At 52.4% G+C, this 16,688-nt stretch overlaps 1 protein-coding gene and 1 non-coding gene across 2 annotated transcripts in view; one reads left to right on the forward strand and one right to left on the reverse strand.

Annotated features, from left to right (window-relative positions):
- Positions 1-16,688, reverse strand: part of PAX5 (paired box 5) — a 178,871-nt gene that overhangs the window by 13,287 nt on the left and 148,896 nt on the right. Inside the window, exon 11 of the mRNA XM_027550213.1 lies at positions 801-887. Within this exon, the coding sequence (XP_027406014.1) occupies positions 801-887 (87 nt within the window). The remainder of the gene's footprint in view (positions 1-800; positions 888-16,688) is intronic.
- TRNAC-GCA lies at positions 10,271-10,342 on the forward strand. The gene has a single exon. It is a non-coding gene; the product is annotated as a tRNA-Cys (tRNA).

The raw sequence follows: 16,688 nt of genomic DNA on the forward strand, positions 1-16,688 counted from the left end.
TGATTGCTGGGGAGGGATCCATGTTGCTTCCTGGAGGCTGATGGGCTAGCTCCAACCCCATGGTGACTGACATCTGTGAGGGGGACCCTTGCCTCATGCTCCAAAACCATCAGCTCCAACTCAGACTCACTCATGTAAGTTCACTGAAACAAAATAACGGGCTCTCCTTGGCCTTCCAAGATAGCCCTGTGGGGTGGCTCAAATATCTTTGATGATGCACACAGATCATGCTGGCCCCAGCCATTGACCATCTGCAGTCTGAGGCCTGGGCAGAGGCTGGGCACCAACTGAGCTCGGCATAGCACAACTTGGCAGACCTTCAGACACAGAGCAACCAGTTTCCAGTGGTATCCACAGCAGACATCACTAATCAATATCCTTGCCTCAGAGTCCTTATCAAGACAGCCACTTCCAAACAACCCAAATTGGTCCCTGGTTGCCCTTATTTAGAGATTTATCACCAACCTATTCAATGATCCTTAAGAAATATGTTACTCGTAGGCAGGCACTTTTCCTACTTTTCTCTTCCTTTCTCAATGGCCTTTTAAAATCTGTTCCCCTTCTGTGCCATCTCCCGTCACCCACTATAACACAGGGGGAGGGCTGATGGCACAAGCAAGGCTGGGGTGGTATTTGCTGTCCTGAAGCTCCAACACAAACTCCCATGTTGCCAGTGTCTGGGGGGAGCTACCCACCCCCTCAGTGACCAGGCCTAATGATGTTAAGGGACCCTGGTCCAGTGAGGCCCTGATGGGCAGCCGATGGCCCAGGGGCCCCGCAAGGCCTCCTCCAGTACTCACCGAGCAGCCCCGGGTTGGGGAACCTCCAGGAGTCGTTGTACGAGGGATACTGAGGGTGGCTGTAGGGGCTCCCGGAAAAATCACTCCCTGCATGTGGTGGGTGGGAGAGAAATAGGAACCGAATGTCAAGTCAGGTTCAGAAAATGCCACCGGCACTTGTCTCCCTCACAGACTGTGGGTGCTTTGTGTAACTAATAAAGGCAAGCCCGGTCCGCCCCCTCACCAAGTGGACAGCTGTCACCGGCATTGTCCTTAGAACTTTATTCATAGGAGTGGATGCCAGGTGACACTAGTGGTGAAGGATCCACCTCCCAGTGCAGGAGAGGCAAGAGACACAGGTTCGATCCCTAGGTCAGGAAGATCCTCTGGAGGAGGGCACGGCAACCCACTCCAGTATTCTTGCCTGGAGAATCCCATGAACAGAGGAGCCTGGTGGGCTACAGTCCATGGGTCGCAAAGAGTCAGACATGACTGAAGTGACTTAGGACCCATGCACACATTTCCCCTTAGAACCTTTTCTTATTCTGGGAGTGAATACCAGTCTCTCACACATGTACCATTGAATTACCACGTGCCAGGTGTTCCCTGGGGTAGCTGGCCCATTTTGCACATGAGAAAACTGAGGCCCAGGGTCTCTCACAATACAGTCTGGAATCACCCAACCCAAGCCCAAAGGCCCAGACTGCTTGTTTCTCAGACCTCAGCCCTGACCGAGGTCACCCCAGGACACAGTGTGGAGGCAGTGCCACTCCCCATGTGTTTTCTGGCTCTGGACTGGAAGGCCAAAGATGACCCAACTCTGGTCTAGCCCTCTGGGCTGTGAATCCGGAGGTGGCTGCTCCCCAGGCCTCTCTCCAACGAGGAAGATGAGACATAAACTCAGACCCTCTGCCAGGAGGAGGTGGATGGCACTTTGCTGACATGAAGGGACTAGCCAAAGGGCTGGAGGAACACAGAAGAGCACGGGGTTGGGGCCTCTGGGCCTGGGGGGAGGAGCAGGAGCTGCAAGCCGCGCCAGGTGGGACAGCACTGGGTGTGGGGGGCAGAATGGAGCTTGAGGACGGTTCACTCCTGCCCAGCGGCTTGTGGAGCCATGATGCTTGCCTTTGGCACTTCCCTCCCTTCCAGCTGCAGGGGGCCTCTTGACCACTGGGCAGTCACAGGAGAGGAGCCCAGAATCCCTGCCTTCAAACCTTGCCCCCTTGGCTCTGTAACAGGACAGGCCCCGCCTGTCGGCTCCCTGCCACTGGGGCTTCTGGGGGCACAGGGGCCCCTGTGCCTGTTAGCAGGTTGTATGGGCAGCTGGCTATTGAGTGGCTTTTTAGGCCACTAGTTACAGAGCATAGGGCCCCTCCCTAGCAGTGGAGACAGGAGTCTCCCAGCCCCATGAGACCACCCTCAGCACCATCCATGCTTCCATGGACTCTTTTTAGATGCCAAAGGGCCGAAAGGCAGGAGCCTCTAGAAGGGCCACCAGCCCCAAGTCAGGACTTGGAGCACTGCTCTTCCCTGGGAGGCCTCAGCCGACATCTTAGGGCCCCTGGGGCTCCACCAGGTGCAGTGGGAACAAAACAGCAGGGCTGAGAGCCAGCCGCTCCCAGCCCTCAGGCCCAGCTGGCCACCTCCCCACTTCCACCAGCAACCACAGGCAGAATGTGTGCGTGTGCGCGCACTCACACACACACACACACGCACACGTGTGCTCCTCCTTGGGCCTCTCTGGGGGCCACTCCCAGCCTGACAGGCTGAGCTTTCCAATTCTCTGTTTTTTATGCCTCAGTGGTCAGGGTGTCAGGTTCCGGCGAACGAGGGAGAGCATGGTGACAGTGCGGGGCCGCGGCAGCTCAGCCCCCGGCGTATCCATCAGCGCCACGGCACCTCCTCCTCCTCCTGGGGGGTCAGGTGGGGGAGCAGAGAGACCGAGCTGCCTGGAGAAGGGGAACAGCCGCACTTCCCCCGGGGCTCTGGGCACCCTCAGGGCTGCCCCATCAGAGGCGCTTCCTGACAGCACCGCGCCTGGCCCAGGGCATTGGGCTATACCGGCTAAGGCTGTCTCGGCAACTCCATCTAGCAGCACCGGGCCCATCTGAGGCCCAGCTCCAAGGCCACCTCTTCCAGGAAGCCTCCTTGATCTCCAGCCCCTCAAAGTACAAGTCTTGGGCCTGTTCAACTGGAGCTACTTAGTTAGCTGTGTCCGTTATCCATTCTGCACCCTCCCCCCAACTTTGTCCCCAGATTGGCAACAGGCCATAAACAGTTCCAACTCCTCTAGAGGATGTGCCTAAGTCAGTGTTGCTCAGCATCCTGGACCACGTCCCCACCTGCCTGACCTTCTAGAATCTCACTCAGATACCTCTTCCTCTGGGAAGCCCCCCTCGACCCCGTCCTGGGGTGTACTCCATCTCCTGCTGTGCCCAACACCAGATTTGCCCTGTGACATGGGAGTGTCTGTCTTCAGGTCAGTGTGTGACTCCTCTCAGCACCCACATGCCACCCACCCCCCGTGTAACACCCTGTCCACAGCAGACAGTCAGTGCTCTGAGAACCACAAGTAGCTCGCCATCTCCTCTGTAACACCATGCTCTTGTCTGCACAGCTCTCTCCCTCACCTCCTTCCAGGCTCTACTCCAAAGTCACTTCTAAACATTGCAATTCCCATGGAAACACCTTCCACTTTCCCTGCTTAACGTTTCTCCATAGAACTGATCACAAGCTAACATATCTTACTAATTGTGCTCATCTTTCTTGTTAATTCTATGTCCTCCACTAGGAGGTAAGCTCCCTGGGGCCAGGGAGTGTATGCTCGCATCCCCATGTCTAGCAGGCCCTGAAAACCATTTGTTAAATGAACGAAAGTGTGGGAACTCCTCCGTCTACCAGAGATGACTCTCATGGCTTCCATTATTAACACCAATAGCCAGGGGTTTCTTGAGCACCTACTGTGTGCCAAGATTCAAGCCAGTTTATTTGATCCATTGCCCAGGTTCCATCCACCATGCTGTCCTGCTCCCTGGTGGAAGAAATGAACTTCCAGGGACCCACCCTGCCTGGTGTGTTTAGAGCAGTGGTGTGGTGGTACCCTCCGTGGGCCACTGTCCTGTGAGATGCCCTGTGAGAGTGCACCCTCTGGATAAAGGGAGCTTGACCATCTCCGGGGCAAGAGGTCGACCTCAGGGCTGGTCCAGCCATATGCTGGGGCCTCTGGATGAAGTGCTCCACAGGCAGCTGGCAGGGCATGGGCAGTCCTCACCCATGAGATGTGGGGGTGGGGTGGGGGGTGGGGCAGGTCCTCAGTTGCTGAGGAAGATGCCTGTCTGTAGACCTGGCCTAGCTCAGCCAGAAAGATGGCTGGGGAGCAGAAGACCACCCAGACTCAAGCCCACATGACGCCACTGAACCCAGTGGGCCTCAGTCAGTCTGGCACAGAAGCTGAGAGCAAGGGTTCTGGAGCCAGACTGCTGCAGCCCAGATCCTGCATCTGCCTATTCCTAGCTCAACAGGTTGACGGTCAGCAGGATGCTCTCTGTGCCTGTTTTCTCCTCAGTAGTCGGGACAATGAATAGATCCCACTGCCCATGGTCATTGCAGAGACTGATGATACACAGTGTCTGGCATGCAGTGACTGCTCAGCAAATGTCAGCCACGAGGACCACGACCTGACATCAGCTACCAAGGCTTCCTCCACATCTAGAATCTCATTTAACTTTCCTGAGAGTCCTGTGACGTTCCCAAGATGGGTGCATCTGTCTGTATTTTATACGAGCAAATGGAGGCTCAGGAAGGTGTGGGGACTTGTCTAGGGTGGGGGGAAAGTCCAAGTCCAGCTTCCTGACTCCCAGCCCAGGGCCCTCTGCCCATGTGACACCATGACACTGCCTTCCCACCCCGGGGCCTCTGTCTTCCATTTGTACAAGGGCAGGTGAGACCCAGTGATGTCCAAAGACCCTTCCTGTCTTCTGAGCCTGAATTTCACTTCTCAGGTGTCATGGTGCTCCCAGCAGGGAGGGAGGCCCCCTCCTTGAGGCTCTGTGGGCTCCACCAGATGATGACTTCCTTTGGGACTAGAGGTTTCAATCTCCTGCTGTGTCTCCCTTGCTTACATTCACCACCATCACAGCACCCGAGGAGCATTCACCTTCTTTCCTTTAAATTTTAGGACTGTAGCTTAGAAAAGCGAGTCTGGTCCAGCCATGAGAAGTTCCAGGAAAACACTAGGGATGCTTTCTGCGGGGAGAGGAGCATATGAGCAGTAGGGGTAGGGGTTTGATGTGTGGAGGGAGACAGGGCATTCTGGGCACAAGCAGAAGTCTGGAGTTGGGGGGTCAGAATGTGCTCCCAGCACAGCCAGGTCTTCACAAGGCCCCAGCAGAGGCAGCCCACGGAGCAGAGCTGAAAAGCAGAAACATCGTGCTTTTCTTCCTTTAGGGCTGGGACTGGAGAGGCCTTCAGACTTGTCAGTACCAGGACCTGGAGGACAGGCTGGAAGAGGTGAGCCCGTGGTCAGGGAGAAGCTGTGGCCGCAACCCACAGGAACAGGAGAGGGGAACGTCCACAGGCACAGAATGACGTTCCTCAACGGCAGGAGTGAGATTGAGAAGGCAGAACGTGAGAGTCCCACTTCTGGCTCATGGTTGGGGTCAGGGAGGAGCGGCCAGATGGCCCAAGACAGAGCTCTCACCATGACACTTCTCTTATGACCAAGGACACCATGGGGCTCTTACCTCCTTTTGCTAACTGATCCATGCTTTGGGCATCTCTCATAAATACCAGCCCATTTAAACTCGGCAACCTTTTCTTTATGCATTAACAGAAAAGTTCCTGTGATGCCCAATGGGGGTGCTGGCCCCTGCCCAGCAGCTGTCACTCAGCAGGCAGCCAGACCTCCATCTGAGGAATTCACAGCACACAGGCCCTCCTCGGAGATGGCTCCTGGGCCGTCTGCAGGTGCACCCCCAGAAGCCCCCAAGAACTCTCAACAACGAAACATGCGTCATGATCTCCTTCATCTCCAGCACCCCCAGGAGTGAGCAGTCCTGAGGAGAAAGCAAGACTGGACTTTCTGAGACAAGGCCTGGGATCTGCCCTGGGAGCTGGGCCCCCACACTGTGCTAGGAAAGTGGGGACGGGCAGGGGAGGGGGCTGCCCAGAGGCTGGGTGTGGGCTTAGTGTGGCAGGGCTCAGAGGGAGCTTGCCTCCATGCTCTATAGTGGCCTTAGGGAAGCAACAGAACCTCTTTGGGTTCTTCTCATCGTGAATATGGGCCTAATAAAAGCCTACATCATAGGACTGGTGAGAGGTAAATGAGGTAATATTGTTGGAAGCACAGAATTACCTTTTCCCCTGCCAAGGAGACTGGGGAAGCCGGGGAGAGAGGGGAGAGGAAAAGCCCTCCTCTAAAGACTGAATCAGTCCCTAAAAGGAATTTTATAGCTTTATTTATTTTTATTGCTGAGTTCTTGGATGTGCAAAAGGAGGCCCAGAGCAGGGTTCAGGAGTGAGGCTGGAGAGGGCTCAAGGTCAGTGCGTGAGAGAACGCCAGGACCTGAACTGGGGGAGGTTCTGTTATCAAAAGGGAGCGGGGAGACAAAAGGAGATGCCGTGGGGGTGGAGAACATTCAAGAAGTGAGCGTCTAGGGGACTTCCCTGGTGGTCCACTGGCTGACTCTGCACTCCAGTGAGGGGGCCCGGGTTTGACCCCTGGACAGGGAACTAGATCCCACATACCGCAACTAAGATTTCGCATGCCATAATAAAGCGATCATGCTGCAAGGAGGACTGAAGACTCCCAGTGCCATGACTAAGACCCAGCACAGACAAATAAATAAATAAAATATTGAAAAAAAGAAGTAGACGTCTAACTCCCATTTTAAGCCATCCACATAGGGACATAAAGCCTACTACACGCTCAAATGCCTATATGACTGGGCTGGTGTTTTCTCCCCACGTGGAAATCAGAGGAAGCAGCTGAGTGCCACATTTGGGCAGCCGGTGGCGTTGAAGTGAAAGACTTGGAAAGATCCAAGAACAGTATGGATCACAGAGCCCAAGAATTCCGCAACATCAGGAAGCCGGAACCGCAGGTGGGCATGTCTGGGTGAAGTTAGGAAGTGTCCAGAGGGCGTGGTACTCCATCTTAGGATAACCCACCCAAGATGTTAGAGCAGAGAATGCTGGGTGAGGGACTTGGCCTCTCACTGGGTATCCGAGGAACTAGCAATCACTCCCCTCGTTCCCACCCACCCCCCAGCAACCCACTTCTTCCCAGAAGTAATGCAAAGTAAACCTGGCCATCACCCTGTCTCTACACCACAAATTTATCTTACATTAAACCTGCCCAACCTCTGCTGGGACTCATCATTCCAGATCATATGGACCAGACGAACTTGAAAGATAATTTCCTTCAGCCTCCCCTTCCCCAGGGCCACATGGCCAGGCAGGGCCACAGCAGGATCAGGACACTTGCCTATCCCTAGGTCCTCGGGCTTCCACCATCCCAGGGAGAGCTTCACTGGGACAGCCAGCCCTCTCCTCCCCATTCCCCCGCTCTGGTATGCCTGAGAATTTTCAAACACAGAGCAAAGTTGAAAGAATTTTATCGTGAACACTGTGTACCCACTACCTAATTCCATCATCAATATTTTCTTACACTTGCCTATCAACTCTGTCTCCCTCCAGCCTTTCATTCATCTTATCTTTTGTGTATTTCAAAGTAAATTGGAAACATCAATACACTTTCCCCTAAGTACTTCAGCATGCATATAATTAACCGAAATTCATTACTTGTTTAAAAGTTTTTTCTTTTGATATAAAGTATACACATAATGAAACGCACAAGTCTTAAATATACTATCACTGTGTTTTGACAAATACATACACATGTGTCATCCAAACCTCTATCGAGATACAGAACCTTAAACTTCACCCCAGAGAAGGAAAGTTCTCTTCCGCCAGAGAAGGGGGTCTTTTGACCGGCTGAGAACCCAGTTACTTGGTGATCTGACTGAGTCATTCCCCCATGAATACGGAGCTCTACGATTAGCATTGACAACCCAAACCCTGATCGCTGAAAGGCCCCTAACCGGCAAATCAAAAGCCCTTGCAAAGCTATTGTACTAAACAGAATCAAGCTGAGGAATGGATGTTCTCCCTTCAAAGACCCAGAAAGAAAGCAGAGGTTTAAGAAATTTAGGATAAATGGCGGATTTTCCCAAAACAGCACTGTCTTCCAAACATAGAAGAGTTGACTGTTGGAAAAAAAAAAAAATGAGGTAACTAGAAAGGATTGATTGAAATTAAAAGTTTAGAGGAGGCCACAAGAAAAGGCACGGAATGCAACTGCCCTGAAGATGCCAGGGCCGGGAAAAACCATCAGAATCAGAAATGTTTTCAGTTTACCCTTCGTTAAAAGCTCAGAGATGGCAAGAAAGTCGAAGTTTCCTAAAATTCTCTGAAGTGACAGGTAAACGGGCTCAGTGTAGCTCTTAATTAACCCAGAACGACACCTGCCAGATGATGGGGATTTGCAGAGCGCGCCAGGGGCCGACCCCATCTGCAGATGGTGGGCTCCCACCTCTGCTCCAGACCTTGGCTGCCTGTAATTAACATACGGAAAGTCTTTCAAAGTGACTTCACTGCCAAGTTCTATTTCTGAAGGATTCAGACTGGGCTTTGAAAGAAAATCTTTGCAGAGGAAGAGGAAGGAAGGATTTGAAAAGGGCCTGTGAGATTTCTCCAGTTGCTCTCTGCGGTTTTGTAGAACTGCGTGATACACTGTGGCTCGGGCTCAGTGGGTACCTGGACATATACAACCCTGTCTATGGCCAGAGTGATCCTGATCATAGCACCCAACATGGCATTGTCAGCCTTGCAAATATACTACATATTATTTATATAATTACATTATATAATATACCACATATTATTATAACACACACATATATATTATTACATATACATACGAGTATACAAACAATATGTATAACACACACATATCCACATATACACGTATGCCCACACACACACAAGATTCTAGGGCTCTGTCAAGTCTCTGAGTGACCTTGATCAAGTTTTTCTTTTCACCCAGACTCAGTTTTCTCATCTGTATAGGTGGCGTGTATGGGAGAGATTTAAATAGCTGACCTCAAAGGGCTTTCATCACTCAGATCCTCCTCTTTCCCACTTTCACTACACCCGTTCCCACCCTAGTCCCCACGAAGGCCGAGGTTTCTCAACCATCCTCTCTCCAGAGCCAGACCTTCCTGGGCTTCCAACAGAGAAAGGAAAACCCAAGCAAGCTTGGTAAAGGTCAGCCCTGTCAACCCAGACAGCCCAGCACACAGAGCATCGATCCGTCCCTGGAAAAAACCTCTTCTCCCACCAGCAAGGCCAGCCACGAAGGCCTTCAGAAAAACCAAGAGAGGAGAAAAACTGAGGCAGAGGGCGAGAATGAGGGGGAGAATGTAGAATGCCTCGTTTCCGCTTCTCTAGGGAGCTGTGGACATCATAGCTGGACAGTGGTGCTGGCCAGGGCGCAGTGAGACAGAGCTGCAGGCCAGGGCAGAGGTAGGGTCCTGCCCCCGGCCTTGGTCCCCTGACAGAGGAGGCTGCATGCCTTCAGCCCCCTTCCTGTTATCTACAACCACAGACCCTGAATACTGGAAGCCTTCAGGGAACTCAGGGGAAATAGCACAACAGTCACATTTCAGTGCCTCCAACATGGACCATGGGGCCTGCGCAGACCCCACTAGCTGGCTGCCCATCAGAGGCAAGAAGTGGGCTTCCTGAGCCACGTGGGGCCAGCAGAAACAGCTGCTGCTCTGACCAGTGCTGCTTGGTTTTCATTTGTTTGTTTATTTTCCACGCTGTATTATTTCTTCCCTCGCTGCCCAGTGTTTTGAAGGGGCAAGTGTGTCATCAGCTATAGAACAAGCGATTTACAACTGTCTTATTCCCAAGGCTGACTTCCTCTCTTTCTGTGATGTGCCTGGCCCCTGTAGGTATTTCCATGTGTGACTCATGGCTATGCTATGACTCATATTGAGCAGGTCTGGTTCCATTTTAATCTGTTCTCTTGCTGTGGTATTATTCCAAAATTCTGTCCCAATGTTCTCATTTAAGCCAACAATGCATATGAAAACAGTGTTTCACTAGGGCGTAAGACAACCCCTGATTTGTGAGTATGTGTAAAGAACAGTGGAGTCCTTAGTTTCCAGTGTGCCCTTACCCGGGAGTGCCCACAGCACATGTGTGAGGACCAAGCTGCAAGGTAATGCTCAGGATTCTCAGATGGGATTCAAGGCCCTGCAGGGTCTGTCCCAGAGAGTTTCCCAGCCATATCTCCCACTGCCCCACTGCTCTTCATCTGAAACGCCACCTTCCTCCTGCTTCTCATGTCCAGTCCCCCATCTTATCAAAAGCTGGCTCAAATACCACCTCTTCCAGGTAGCCTTTCTGGATTGATGATCCCCACTTCCCTGGTGGCTCAGAGGTTAAAGCGTCTGCCTGCAATGCAGGAGACGCAGGTTCGATCCCTGGGTTGGGAAGATCCCCTGGAGAAGGAAATGGAAACCCACTCCAGTATTCTTGCCTGGAGAATCCCATGGATGGAGGAGCCTGGTAGGCTACAGCCCACTGGGTTGCAAAGAGTCGGACACAACTGAACGACTTCGACTTCACTTTCACTTTCACTTTCCCCTAAGCCTCCAACCCTGGTTATGGCTGGGTGCACTTCCTGTCTAGACTCAGGATGGTTGTCCAGACTCTGGCTTCTGCTGTTGTTAAGTTTGTGGCTCCTCCTGAGGACTGACCACGTGTGACTGACAGACCGCAGCCGCCCCTGCTGCCCTCCCCCTGCTCCGGCCCCACCCATAGTACTAATACTCGCTGGATGAGCATTGCGCATGCCCTACAACCGTTCCTTGAGCCAGGTGCTTTCAGTGTCAACAGAAACAGGTCATGAAACACTGGTCTTTGATCTTGGATAGAACCCTGATGCATGACACAGAGACAGAGACAGACAGCAAAACACACAGAAAAGAGCTGTGGGCTGTGTCTGCTGCAGGGGCCTGGTGCAGGTCCCACAGGTGGAAAGGAACACTGGATGGCTGCCCTCCTGAAGGGCTAGGACCTCCACCAGGCCTCTCTGGGCCTCTGTGTCACATGATGATAGCACTAAGGTTGGATCACCCCCAAAGAGCAAAGAAAAATTTTTTAAAAGGAAGGAGTCAAACCCATTGACAGTTACAGTTCAGAAAACAGGACCAGACTGCATTCCAAGCACCGCAGGGCTGGAAAATGGAGGTTTCTTTTCCTTAGTACTCATTTGGCCATCAGAAGATGCTGCATCTAGATTCTACCTGGAGACTTTCTTTGAGTGACCAGGATGTGACTAAAAGCCCCCATCCCAAGCCTAAACTGCCAGACTGCAGGTTCTACAGAATTCAGCTGGAGTAGTATTGAACTGTATTCCTGAGAAAGTCCAGCTCACATATCTGTGATGGATGTCTAATAAGTTCATGAGAATTCTGTATATCCATTCCACTCAGCATTCAAACTGTCCCTACCCCATTCAGAGCTCTGTGCTGGACCGCCTCTCCACACTCAGTGGATGGTGCCCAGGCCCCAGTCCTCACGGCACTCCCAGCATCTGAGAGGATTCCTCAGACCCAGAACTAGACATGCAGGCATCAGTTAACAGTGAGGAGGACTTAGAAGCAGAGCAGAAGTTATCGTTTATCCTGGCTGGGGCATCCAGGAAAGCTTCTTGTAAGAAGCGGCTGTGATCTGGACTTTAAAGGACATGGAAGCTGCATCATTTAACGGGTTACTGAAATCTGTTCCACTAGCCCTGGCTGCTTTCTGAAGAGTCATAGTATACTGCCCCTGTCCCCATGGAAGGGACCCTGAGGGGCAAGGCAGTCTCCAACTCCTCTCAGATAGAAGGCGGTTCTACAGGATACAATGCGTCCTGGTGTGGAATGGGCCACAGAGACCTGGCTCTTATCTGTTTCAACTCCCCATCAAGGCAACTGCCAAAGAGGCACACTGACTGATAAACCCCGAAACCCCCGAACAACTCCAAACCACATCGCTGCTTTGGTAAATTATTATAAACAGGCAGGCACTGATAATCTGCACAGGTAGTAAGAGCAGCTTTGGCTGCCATTTTGTGTTGGTAACTGAGACAATGGGGAAGACCTCAGGCTAGGAGCTGGTCAGTCCTTGTCAAAGCCCCTCAACTACTTAGGTGAGTGGCCTTGAGAAGTCACTTTACATCTCTGAACCTGAGTTCCTTATTTGCAATGTGGCATTACAACATTACATAGGACTAAATAACAATATCAACACATTTCAAAGTCTTCTGTGAACCAAAAAGTGTTCTATAGACACGAGGGTCTATTCTTCGATGTTTAACTCAGGTCTTGGCACATAACACATGCTTGGTGTGACAGATGAAAAAAATGGATACACCGGGACTTGTTTTGAATGAAAATTATATTTCCAGATGATTTTCTCATATTTCAACAAGTGCTCCAAATTTTGGTTGTAGGGAAAGCCTTGAACTAGGAGTCAGGGCCTCAATTTCATTCTGTCCCTACCACTGTGCAACCCTGGACCTGTCCCTTTCAAGTTCACTTAGCCTCGGTTTCCCCAAATGAACCATGGTGGGTGAGAGGTAGACTAGATTGGTTTCCATTCTCTCTGCACTAGGGAGCATTTTCTCTCCCCTGACTCCTGCTCAGTTGTCCTTCTGCTTGCTTAAACGATGGGTCCAACCCCATGCCCCTTGAGAGTGTTCTGTGAGGTCTTTTTTTCCCGAGAAAATAGACAATTTCCACCAGGCTGCCTATAAAGCTGAAACAAGCCTCAAGCCTCAATCACCAGCTCCCAGACTCAGAAACCAGCCCCAGCCCCTGGCAGCTCAGAGGCCCTCTCACCTCCCCACACATTCCCAGAGCCTCCTGGGATGCTTCTCTCAGCCCACGTCAGCCCAAAGCTCTGAGTTACTTTCCTGTGGCCGAGACCTTGGCCTGTCCCTCAGAGCAGCCAGGGGTCGTCCTTGGAAGAACCGCCTGCCCCCAGCTGGGCCTGGCTCAGCGCGGAGGCCCGAGCGTCCTGCTGCTGACTAATGAGAGGAGGTGACGGTGTCACACCTTGCCGGGAAGTCACAGTGCTGGTGCCGACCCGCGCTGCCTGCCATCAAATTTTAATGCTTCTGCTGACATATTTATGGAATGCCTCACCAAGTGTTTGCGAGGAGACCAGACAAGATTTACCTCCACAATTACTACCACGATGCGCCGGCTTTGCTGTGCGCGGGGAACTTGCAGCACAGTCGCCCGGAGCCCTGGTGTGCCCCGAGGAGGATCGCACTCAATTCCACACACCTTTCGCGCCCCCAGAGCGCAAGACCTGGGGCTGGAGCGGAGATGGTCCCTGCCAACTGAGAGCTCGAAGTCCACGGGAAGGGGCAACACACACATCGATTACTCGAGTCCTGCGTGGCTGGGGACCAGTGCACAGATACAGGGAGAGAGGCAGACTGGGCTAAAGAGGGGACAGGGTATTTTTTCTATCAGAGTCAGGGTCAAGAACAAAGCCAAAAGCGGGGCTCCATGGGGCCACTCAGCTGCTTCAGCTCTCATAGGTGTTCCCCTGCCCGTAAGGGCCCTGTGGTCTCCATCTCTCTCCACTGCTGGGCTCAGCGCCTCTCCTTTAATAGCTGTGTCCCCATTCAATCCTCGGGGTGCCCTCTCCTAAGGCCTATGGAGTGGATGTAGCCTACGGGTTCCTCTCCCTTCCTCACTGTGTCAACAAGTCCCTTCCTCTTTACGCTGTAGGGCTCTCCCTGAGTGGAGAGGTGCCAGAGGGCAGAAGTGATGTACATGATCTGGGTCCATGTTCTCAAACCTTGCTGCCTCTTAGAGTCATCTAGGGAGCTTTAGGGAGAAGGCAATGGCACCCCACTCCAGTATTCTTGCCTGGAAAATCCCATGGATGGAGGAAGGAGCCTGGTAGGCTGCAGTCCATGGGGTTACAAAGAGTCGGACACGACTGAGTGACTTCCCTTTCACTTTTCACTTTCATGCATTGGAGAAGGAAATGGCAACCCACTCCAGTGTTCTTGCCTGGAGAATCCCAGGGATGGGGGAGCCTGGTGGGCTGCCGTCTACGGGGTCGCACAGAGTCAGACACGACTGAAATGACTTAGCAGTAGCAGTAGCAGGGAGCTTTAGGAAAGCCACATGACCAAGACACACCCAAAGTAGTTCAATCAGAGTCTCTGGGTGGGACCAGGTTTCAGGATTGGTCCCAACTCCTGAGGTGAGTCCTCATACAGTGAGTTTGAGAAGCAGAGGACAGGTACTAGCTCCTCAGCGAGTAGTGGATTTTGTTAGAAATGCAGGATCTTGGGCTCCAGTCTAGTGTTACTGAACCAAATCTGCTCTGGAAGATGATGCCCACATGGTTTGTGTGCAGTCAAGTTTGAGAAGCACTCACTCACATTAAGGAGTTTCCCAGGGTCCTCAGAGGCACACTGTGTCTAGTCCCCAGGCCTCTTGAAACTTGGCCCCTAAGAAAGCCGACCTCTAAGAAGGCTAACTGCCAACAGCTGACCGCTAAGAGGGGCTGGCTGGTGTGGGTGGACTGCAGGCAGGTGGTTGGGCAGCTGCTACCAGTACTTAGCAAGCTTGCTGAAGCACTTGTCCTGTGGAGGGAGCTGAATCAGGACAGCCCTCAGGCGTATTCTCACAACGGTCAAGGCTGGACCAGAGGCAGGAGTCCCAGTGAAGTCCCACCTCTATCACAAACTTAGTCTTCCCCAGTCCAGGCCTGTTTCCTCATGGGTAAGAAAGTCAGCCCTGCAGTTGGCTGTGCGAATGGAGACCTCTTCTTTCCTAAATTTGACTGACACTTTCACCCGTGTCCTCTGTGACCAGCCCACAGACCTAGCTGAGAGGCAGCTTAGTGGGGAGGGACCTACGAGGGGGAAGGAAGATGTCTTTGGGGGCCCAGGAAGGAAGAGTGAAGAAGCTTCCTAAGGGTACAAATGCCGGATGAGCTGCAGGGGGGAACCCCCAGGTGTGCTGGGGAGACCCAGTGTGTATCTATGTTGACGCTGGGCATACAGCAGACAATGTTTCATCTGCCTACTCATTCAACAGGTGTTAGCTGAGTGCTTGCTAAATACCAGGTACTGCTCTAGACACTGAGGATATAGCCATGAACAAAACAAACATTCCTGCCCTCAGGGTACTTATATTCTAGTGACATAGCTGCTGCTGCTGCTGCTAAGTCGCTTCAGTCGTGTCTGACTCTGTGCGACCCCATAGACGGCAGCCCACTTGGCTCCCCCGTCCCTGGGATTCTCCAGGCAAGAACAATGGAGTGGGTTGCCATTTCCTTCTCCAATGCATGAAAGCGAAAAGTGAAAATGAAGTCACTCAGTCGTGTCCGACTCTTAGTGACCCCATAGACTGGAGCCTACCAGGCTCCTCCGTCCATGGGATTTTCCAGGCAAGAGTACTGGAGTGGGGTGCCATTGCCTTCTCCGTCTAGTGACATAAACAGACACTAAATAGGAAAAAAAATAAAGCATACATTATGCGTTAAGAAGAAAACATAAGGAGATGATATAGGGGCTGGGGATGGCTTCACCAAGAAGGTGACTTTCAAATAAAGAGGTGAAGGACGTGAGAGTCAGACCCGTGAATATCTATGGGAAGGGCAGTCTGTGCAGAAGGAATGGCAAGTGCGAAGGTCCTGAGGCTGGAGTGTGGGTGGCATGTTGGAGGAGCAGAGAGGAGGTCTGTGAGGCTGGAGAGGAAAATCGAGGGAGGGGCAGGTAGAGATGAGTTCAAGGAGGGAAGTAGGAAGGGGAAGATCTTGTGAGAATGTCAGCCTCTACTCTGAGACAGCAAAAGAGGGACACGACCAGACTCAGACTGAAATGGCTCACCCTGGCTGTTCTGGTGAAAATGGACTCAAGGGGGTAAGGGTGGCACTGGGGAGACCAGTAAGGAGGATACTGCAACATCTGCTGAAAGACGGGCCCACCCACAGAGTGGGCACCTCTAGCCACATGGAGCTTCAAGCTACGAGGTTGGAAGGGCCAGGCATTGTGGTCATGAAAGCAGATGGTCAGCTGGCTGAGGCCAAGGACATTCATAGGGTGAGGCCAATATGGACTGCCTGGACTCTAGTCTTGACTCAGCATGGCCCTGGGCCAGCCCATTCCTCTCACCGAGCCTAAAACAAAATAGCCAGAAGCGCACCCACAGGGTTGTGGTGAGAATTCAATGAGTGTGTGGATGGGCCAACTGTGGGTAAACGGATGGTCCTGTCCCATCCTGCTCTGTCCTGCCCACACCAGCAATGCCACACACAAGAGGGCGATGTGTCCCAATTCTCCACTAGGGGGAGCCTGGGCAATTCTTCCTCCAGCAGAAATGAAGTTTGCAAGCATCCATCCTGGCTCATCCAGGGAACTGCAGAAGTGCCCAGCATGGCCCTCTGGCGTGGGAATGAAGGCCTGAGCTGCCCTTCTAGCATGGGATTCTGTGGTTGTGGGTGGGGGGAGCTAGTCTTCTCCAAGGTATGTTCTGAGTAGCCCAACAGTAGCTACTGAGAGGTCATTACCTAGAGACCTAAAGCTCCCTCAGGCTCACACCATAGCCCCCAAATAACAAACCAAAGAGTAGGTGGAAAGGAAAAGCCACCCGCGACTGAAGGTGTTTGGTCTGAGGTGAGCGGGATAGATGGCTTTTAGTTCACCCCTGCACATGTTTGTGTGTTTACTTCCTCTCTTGGTCCACACATTATTCAGTGTGGCTTCTCAAACCTTCGCTGAGCATCTGCCCATGGCAGGCTCTGTGCTGGGTGGTGCTG

This window comes from Bos indicus x Bos taurus, chromosome 8, assembly GCF_003369695.1.
Source record: "Bos indicus x Bos taurus breed Angus x Brahman F1 hybrid chromosome 8, Bos_hybrid_MaternalHap_v2.0, whole genome shotgun sequence".
Classification (NCBI taxonomy): domain Eukaryota; kingdom Metazoa; phylum Chordata; class Mammalia; order Artiodactyla; family Bovidae; genus Bos; species Bos indicus x Bos taurus.